This window comes from Pteropus vampyrus, unplaced genomic scaffold (assembly GCF_000151845.1).
Source record: "Pteropus vampyrus isolate Shadow unplaced genomic scaffold, Pvam_2.0 Scaffold85, whole genome shotgun sequence".
Classification (NCBI taxonomy): Eukaryota; Metazoa; Chordata; class Mammalia; order Chiroptera; family Pteropodidae; genus Pteropus; species Pteropus vampyrus.
In genome coordinates, this window is record NW_011888866.1 from 6416314 (window position 1) to 6425578 (window position 9265).

At 35.4% G+C, this 9265-nt stretch overlaps 1 protein-coding gene across 1 annotated transcript in view; it reads right to left on the minus strand.

Annotated features, from left to right (window-relative positions):
* Positions 1-8294: 8294 nt before the first annotated feature.
* LOC105294326 (myocardial zonula adherens protein-like) overlaps positions 8295-9265 on the minus strand; it is a 111278-nt gene continuing 110307 nt past the window's right edge. The window contains 1 exon segment of the mRNA XM_011363478.2: positions 8295-8688. Coding sequence (XP_011361780.1) covers positions 8542-8688 — 147 coding nt within the window. The 3' untranslated portion in view covers positions 8295-8541.

Sequence of the window (9265 nt, forward strand, 5' to 3'; positions counted from 1 at the left end):
CATTGAAAACAGTGAGATAGACAATTCTTACACATTATGCTCCCTGATGCCCCTTGGCTATTTGGGGCCCACCCAGACCTACTTCCTAGTCTTGTCCTTTTCTCCTTCCATTTTCCATTTCCTCTAATTTTCCCCCCATCCCCTCAAACTTGCCTGTTCCATCTCCCATTCCCTTAAACTTTACTTTCCTTCAGGAAAAAGTCATACAATAAATTGATATGCACTGAGAGATTAATTAATGAGAGTTTATTGATGTTTTGCTACCTGTGGGATCATATGTATTTTAACAACAACAACAAAAATAATACTCTGAAAGATAAATGTTTTTTTTTTCCTAGAAGAAATTATGGCAGCCACAGACTGGAAGAAGGAAAAGACACTGAGCCAGGAGTACCATATTGCTCCCCCATCCATCAGCATCCAATCCCTATTTTTGCCCAGCAAAATTTGCAAATCTGAAACTTTCCATTTTGAATTAAATTTTCATGCTGCATAAATTATAAGAACATTGAGGCTGTTGCCTAGAGCAGTGCTCCTCAAAAAATGTAGAAAGACACACAGAGTTTCTACCAGTCGTGAGGCATGCTAAGGACTATGTTACTATAATAAAGTTCCCAAATGTTATCCTTTTGTCCATCAATTATCTGAGGGACCCCTAACTACTAAAGCCCTCAATGTGTTCTCTTTAGGGAGGGTAAAGGCAAAGCAGAGTTAGAGTTTGTACTGAGGACTACACATAACCCACAGCTCTGCAGACTTCATTTCTGGATAAGATTTAGAGATGGAAACTAAAGAGCAATGCTGATCACAACCCTGGACAGTAAATTAAACCATTATTTTTAAATGTTCCAAAAACCAGACACAAGAGGCAATCTAAGAAATGATAAATTAGTAACTAGACTATAAAAACCAGAGACTTTACCAGAGTCAGGCAAGGAAGATGCACTCCTCCATTCCATATTGTGCCCCTTCTTTGATTGATCAGCAGCACATGAGGATGGTAGAGCTGGAAAACCCAGGAAGCTCTGGGAAGGATGGAACTTTCATCCAAGCCATCCTTGTTTCCAGAAAGAGAAAGAGGTAACAAACTAAGGGGGCAAAATTTAGCTTGACCCTAGCTGTAGTCACAGACACTTCAGTAACATCTTAATTCAAATGAAATTGAAGCGGCAGCGGGGGAGCGGGGGCAGCAGTGAGTGAAAGGGATCCAAAGGTACAGAATTCCAGTCATAAAATGTCGTAGGGATGCAATGTACAGCTTGGTGACTATAGTTAATAATACTGTATTGCATATTCGAAAGTTGCTGAGAGTAAATCTTAAAAATTCTCATCACAAGAAAAAAATGTTCTAATTGTATATGATGACAAATGTTAGCTAGACTTATTGTTGTGACCATTTCACAATATATACAAATATCGATACATTATATTGTACACCTGAAACTAACATAATGTTATATGTCAGTTATACCTCAACGACAACAAAAAAGAATTTTCAAAGGTTTACTCCTCCCAAATCCATTTGCTTCACAGAAGCCATTAGACTTTCTCTGGAATTTTTATTAATGATGCTCATTAGCCAGCAACGATGTTCAAACCCCAAGGCCCCTGTTACCTTCAGGAGTTGTAGTAGACTGAGATATCTCAAAAGGACTGCTGAGAAATTTTAGGAAGCCAGTGGAAATCCAACTGATGAAGACTAAAGGAAGAAGTGCTGTGAAAGTGACCAAGTCAGGCAATGAAAGGAAAAATGGAGTCAGGTTTATAGATAACGAGCAGTACAATATCTGTTTTTATTTCAAGAAAGGTGTAGTAACTGAACCTAGTTGCAATAGTTAAGACTACCTAAGAAAATTAAACGTTTCTATAGTTTTAAAATTAGAAAATAGATTTCTGGCACTGTGCTTTTTCTATAATTTTGTAAAAAAATATGTTAAGGAATTAATTTTAAGTAAGACTCTATATTAATGAACAAAGAGCACTCGGCTAGGGCGGAAAGAGTTGGCTCTGTCAGAACCAGCTGCACAACCATAGGCAAGTCTCCATGCTTCTCTGTGCCTCAGTTTCCCCATTTATAGGACAAAAAACAAATAGCTAATGGGAAGGGTTCCATAGTGTAGTGGTTAGCACGTCTGCTTTACATGCAGAAGGTTGGACCATACCCCAGGTGCGCCAGGCCCCAGGCCCTGGGTGCAGGCAGTGAGAGTGTTGGAGGAGACACCCCACCTTCAGAGATCCAATTCTTAAGGGGAAACAGCAACATCCACAGGTCAAGGGTGGAAGTGGGGGGGTGGGAATTAATGAGGGGGAAAAAACAAAAACAAATAGCTAAGCTTCCTTCCTTTTTTCTTAAAAACTAAAGATGCTAATTTGAGATAAGATTTGCCTTCTATTACCAGTAACTATTTCCTAACGTACTTCATTTGAACCCTACTAAGTGTAGCTGAAGGGGAGAAGAAATATTTTTTTATTAAAAATTTGAATAATCAATAGAAGATATGCTTTCATTTTATAACAATCACTAGAAATGCTATCTAAATCAAAACAAATATATGTGGTACTGATTAAGAGAACTGATGTATTTACTAGTAATATTTTCAGACAAAATTTATAAGCACCAAGCTGAGTCTCCATCTTTTAAGGAGCATTTCTGTACGCCCTGAGTAAAGACTTGATTTACAACTCTCATTCTTTTGCCTTAATAATGTGAAATTTTTCCATACAAAGCCAGGTCTGTCCTTAGCTTAATTTCCTAATTTCCCCTTGTCAAAATAGCTTTTTTAGGGAGTCTCTATTGTTCTCAGTTAATTTTAACACTAAATTAGAAGTTTCATATGGTGGTGATTTTAGATCATTTTACTTCGTATGCCAAAAGGTGCCTCCTAAACTACTTTCGGTCATAATTGTTACCATCGTTACAATAAGGTTTTCATATAGACTCTCTTTTCAGACCTCAAAGTGTTCTATAAAGACCACACTTTGAAATTCTGTTCTCTCAAAACATACTCCATACATTAGATAAGGGGTCACCGACCTCATCTTACAGACTTAATAGTCATGAGAGTACAAAACTTTCCACTGGATTCAAAGGAAATAGTGGCATTTAAATCCTAAATCTAATAATCTAATGCTATTCCAGTGGTTTACCCTCTTTTTTGCCTTCCCCCTCCCCAAGTTTTCTAAAATCATCTGGGAAGTAATAGATCATATTTAATTGTTCAGGCTTTTATGCTATGCTTTTAGAATTGCTTCTGATTTGTGGTCTGGCTCTAGCTCAGTAATATCCAACACTAGGTTTATTTCATCAGCCCAGTATCAAAGCTTCCTCACTTTAGCCAGAAATTAAAATAATAGCTTTAAGTTTTTTCTCCCTGCCAAGGAGGTAGTCAATAATGCGATTTGCCATATTTTTTAGATGGTTCTATATGCTCTCCATAAAAGCTGGATATATAATCCTTTTATTTATTTAAGCACAGGTACTCTCGACTTTTCACGTACAAAAAAAACCTTTTTTTTTTTCATAACTTTACTTTCTTTTAATGTCACAAACTGTCATGAAGCCTGCAAAAAAATAAATTGCCAGATTTTACCTGGTCCTCTGAATAAAGCTTATGATATCTGATGCCACTTTTCCTTGCATCTCTTTCCCAAAAGGTTTTATGCAGCCAACTACCAAGTGAGGAGGGAAGAGTGAAGATACCAGCAGTGGCCAGAATGGTCAGTTCTAAGATGATTAAAAACAAAACATTCCAAACACAAGAAGAAAAGAGCTCTTTTTTGTATAAGTCATAGAGACATAACAAACACCCTCAGAGTCATCTGAGCTCTTGCCTAGCATTAGCACTTTATAAAGCCCGAATACAACCTTGATTTGTAGTATTCACATGCAAGGCCATGCAATCCAGTGCCCAGAAATCTTGAGTGCTGGGTTCTTTTCTTGGCTGCATCTCAGTGACCTTGAACAAATCACAACACCCCAGTTGCAGGAAATAGAGATAATTCCACAAACTATCTTCCCCCTTGACTCACAGCTCTTGGATCTCTAGAGAGCCTGATATGGATTAGAGACAGGTCCTATGAAAATGAAAACTTATTATCCTATAGATTGACTATTATGTAATGAGATTAATCCTCACAACATATTCCGCAGTTCAGGTTAAGCCCCAAACGTTAGCACTTAACTTCTCTTAATGTAATCTTAATGTAATCTTAATGTAATCACTTGAAAATGGAAGAGTTCATGACTGCAGACTCACTCCATTGTCCTGTTTACACCTAAATTTGCCATTAAAAAAATTCTTCCTAACTTGCTAATTCTTCTGAATCAAAATTACACTGTAACTTCAGGTATTTACACTAAAACAGTGCTCTGAATTTTCTATTTAATGTGCACAAACTAAAAATAGTCATCCTAGTTGAAAGAGTAAGTATACTTTAGTTTAAAAATGGCAAGGTTTCAAATCTAGATTTCAAAACAGAATGTTAGGAATAAAAAGTTAATTGATTAATGACAGAATATCAGAATTTTTTAAAAAATTAACGGAGACTTACATTACCAAGAGTAATTTTTGGGGGGGAGGTGCAGAAGAACATGGCAAGCTGATTCTAAAATTTATATGAAAATGCAAAGGGCCAGATGGCTAAGCCATTCTTAAATAGGATGGCACACTTTACTCCAGCCTTTTCTTAAAGATGCCATAACATGGTGTAACAGTAACACAAATAGATTAAAGAGAACCCAGAAAGTAACGCAGACATACAACTGCTCAATATGTGGCAGAAGCGCACTGTGGCATAGCGCCAGGACAAGTGGCTATACTGAAAGATCCTTCTTCACAGTTACAAATAATTTCCAGGTGGAATCAAAGACATAATGGGAAAATTATAAAACAATTTTTGTCTTAAAAAAGATTTTATAGAGAATATTTTCAAAAAAAAAAAAAAAAGTATATTTTCTTGACTTCCGGATAGGGAAGGATTCCTTAAAAAGAGACACAAAAGACACTGAACATAAAAGATTGCGATTTGTCATTAAAATAAAGCATTTCTATTAATCAAAAACACCATGAAGAGAATGAAAAGTAATCCAGAGAGGATAAGGGTATTAACAACAAACATAACCAATTTATGATTAGTATCAAGGATACAAATCAATGAGAAAGACAGCTAACACACAACAGAACGATGAACAAAAGACTTGAATGGGTCCTTTTCGAATGAAAAAATCTAGTGACCGATAAACATATAAAGGTGCTCAATGCCATTCCAAATTAGGGAAATGCAAACTAAAAGCATAATTAATGTTTATTATAAAACCATATTGGCTAAAATTAAAATCTGGCAACACCAAATGTTGATAAACCAAAACTCTCATACATGATGGACGGGGGTGGTATGAATATTATTAAAGATGAGCATACCTTATATTCCAACAGTTAAAACTCCTAAGTAAACATCCTACAAAAATTTATGTGCACAAAGATGCTCACTGCAGCTTATAATAGGCAAAAACTAAAAATATAGAATTGCCCATCACAGTAGAATAAAGTGGTATCAATGAACTGGCACATTACACAGCAATGAAAATAAACCATACCCACACGAGGTAAACTTTATAAGCAATAAGTCGCGTGAAAGACACCAGATACAACATACACTGATTGCATTTTTTTTTGTAACTCACAAGTGAGCAAAACAAACCAACCATATTGTTGCATACCTTTAAAAGCATTTTTTTTAAGAGGAGGGAAATGTTACCATCAAGTCAGGATAGTAGTCACCTCTGGGAGACACAGAGGAGCAAACATGAGGGGACACACAGGGAGATTCCAGAGGATTAGCAGTAGCTTTTCTGCATCTGATTTGTGATTATATAGTTGTTTCCTTTATCCATTAAACTGCACATCTGTTTTATGTACTTTTCTGTAGGTTATATTTCACAAAATTTAAAAGAATAAGGGTGGACTCATACTACCAAATATTAACTCTGATTAAAGCCATAATTAAAAAGTGTGTGTGGGGGGCGGGGGGACAGAAGGCCCAGAAAATAGGTCCAAGACACAAAAGGCACATAGGAATATTCTATAATAACAGCATTACAAATCAGTGGGGAAATGGTGGTTTATAATACCAAACCAATTGGTCAGCTATAGGCAAAAATCAATATTAAATCTCGCTTCATACAATATCCTCTAAATTTGAGATGGATTAATATTTTCCTTTTGAATTAAAGATAAGTATTAAAGTGAAAAAATTTTTGAAGTACTAGAAGAAAACAGAATAAATATATAACCATCCTTGGGGTGGAGAAGGCATGCTCAAGCACACCTGCAAAGGTGTATTTCTAAAGAAAACTTCCACACGCTAACACCATGAACTATATTAAAAAGCAAATAACACACTAAAACAATAACAAATAATCGAAGATGGGCATCTTAATTCATAAGCCAATAAAAATGGCAAACTCTCCAAGAGAATATAGGAAAGATATAAGCAACGCTCAAAAGAATGTATACAAATGGTCAATAAACATGAAAACACTCAACCTTCATTAAGTAAAGAAACACAAATTTTAAGGTAATCCTTTTCTGTAACTATTCAATCTGCAAATATTTTAAACAGTAATTTTCAATTCTGGGAGTTTGATATATTTATTGCTAGTGGGAATGTAAAAGGACACAATCTTTGTGATGAGTGTGATATATACATATTGAGATTCTCAAACACCTACACTCACCTAGCAATTTTACTTCTAGAAAGGATCTTCTGGAAATAAGTCATTTTTGAACAGATGTGATTATTTTTTAAGATGTTGATCGCATTGTTTAGTTACATTATAATTAAAAAATCAAATTGTTAGTAAGTTGATTTTAAGTTATGGCACATTCATAAAACAATACTCTGCAGCTATCTAAAATGCAAAATATTTTTAATATGGGAAAATGTTCACAATATATAGTGTAGATTATGAGTTAATGTATAGAATGATCGCACTATTGAAAATATAAATGTATATAGCTCTGCATAAAAAACATATGTAAAAGTACATATACCCAAATGTTCACAGAGGCTCTCTCTGGGTGGAGGATTACAGGGACTGTCTGTACATGAATGTGAGCCCTTCCATATTGTCCACCTTTCCAGAAATAATGGGTATTATCTTATTCTATAATGAAAGAACATCAAATAATGTTATGTTGTGAAATCATTTACTATTAGTTTTAAAAACTAAAAATAATGAGACTGTTATCTCAATATAGTTTTACATTTGCTTTTCTGGGGGGCAATAGGATGATAATGCCAGTAGCTGCACCTGGAGTCATAACATAGAACTGAGCCCTTCCTATCACATGTGCATCTGACCTAAATGTTTCCAAATTACATATATGAAAAGTCTCTTTTAAGTTAAGCACCAGTAAAACATCATCATTAACATTTTGAAGTTGCTCTAATTGACATTTTATTCTTCCTTTCAACATTGTTTAAAAGCTAGAACACATTAAACAAAAAAATCTTTGATAACATTGTGTTAATTTCTTTTGGGACAACCATATAATCCTTCAGTTACATAAACGTGTGTGTGTGCGTGTGTGTGTGTGCGTGTGTGTGTGTGTATGAGATTGAGGTTTCTGCAGCCTATATGTCTCTTTGAGGAGCGGGGAGCAATATATTAAAAACAATTAAATTGTAACTTAAAAAAATTAGTTTTCTTACCAAACTGAACCTTTCATCTGCTAGAACAATGAACTCAAGCCAGGTCAATATAAGAACAGCTGCTCCCTTTACCCAAATCAGTCCTCTTAGACTTTCCTATACTTCATTACTCTGGGCAAATCTGGTCATTTTGGAAGACCGTCCACTCTCCACCATCAACCTAAAGTACGTAGTTATACATGATTTTAACTGTGTGGGTCGGCAACCCTAATCTGTGTTGCTCAGGGGTCAACTGTACACCTTATTCATAATCAGAACAACGTTCTTCTAAGGGAAGACAAAAGAAACAGACATTTAAGCATTGTCTTAGTGTCTTCCTAGGTATTTCACATCTGATATCTCAATAACTCCATGCAAACGTGCATAAAATTCTTTAGACTGCCTCCTTCATTACTCAAAAAAAGAGGGAACTGTATCTTCCTAATTCGTTTCAGGTGATACCTAGGACAACTAAATATTTCACTGAAAGGCGTGTAATGTTATTTGATAGAGGTAAGAATAAGGAAAAAAGCAGTTCCCCCACTTTCATTTGGCTTAGAGAAAAATATGTGCTCTACTATATAGTAAAACATCAGACAACATATGACATACTGCAAAACTTTAATGCAATGCGGTTAAACACAATATTCAAATATTAACCTTTTCAAGCACATGAAAGTTATCTTTTGAAAGAAACACTGGGCTATTTTTATATCTACCTTTGTGTAACTATAAAATTCTTTCCCTCAACAATGTCTGACACTGATCTTGATACTTGTTAGAAAGTCTAATAGAAGATAATGACATCTCAACAGGCAGAGAGTTAGGAGATCATCCCAATGCCCATCTTCAGAATTCATCATCAGAGGACTGATCATCATCTTCATCCCTCACTTCTCGGTATTTCCTTGAAGTCTCTCCTTCTGGATTATAGTTCTGCATTTTAATATTCAGTCTTTCAGCTAACTTTTGTGCTGCGAGCTTGGCTTGCATCTCCTTTAAAATAAAATGTAAAGCAAAAAAATTACAAATTCACATATTTTCCCTACAGTTTTTCAATGCCAAGTCATTTAAACAGAATCAGAAAGAAAGGGGCATGCCATTCCTCTTAGTGCTTTCTATAGCAATACAATGAACCTGATGGCTGTGCCTACCAAAACCACAACAGCGCCACTGGTGAGAGCCACTAGCCTGATACAGTTGTAGTTTCGATGTCCATTAATAAACAGTGCATGGAAATGTCCCACCTCTACATAAGAAACCGAGTAATCAGCTTAGCACTACAATAGTTATAAACACGGACATAATTTTAAGTATGTGGGCACATGCATGTGTATATACAAACTCAAAGAACAATCTGAGCTATCAAATGTCAAAAATCACTAATGCTATGTTGATTCTCCAACTGACAGAACCATCTTCCCTAGATAAATCATAGCTTCTAGGCTTAAGAGTAACATTTCAATGCCACAATGAAAATCAAGAAATTGATACTGAAAGGCTGGCCATCTTTCTCCAAATAAAGTGCCATAGAAATCACTATGTCCAAGTAAATTTCAGACACTGGCAATGT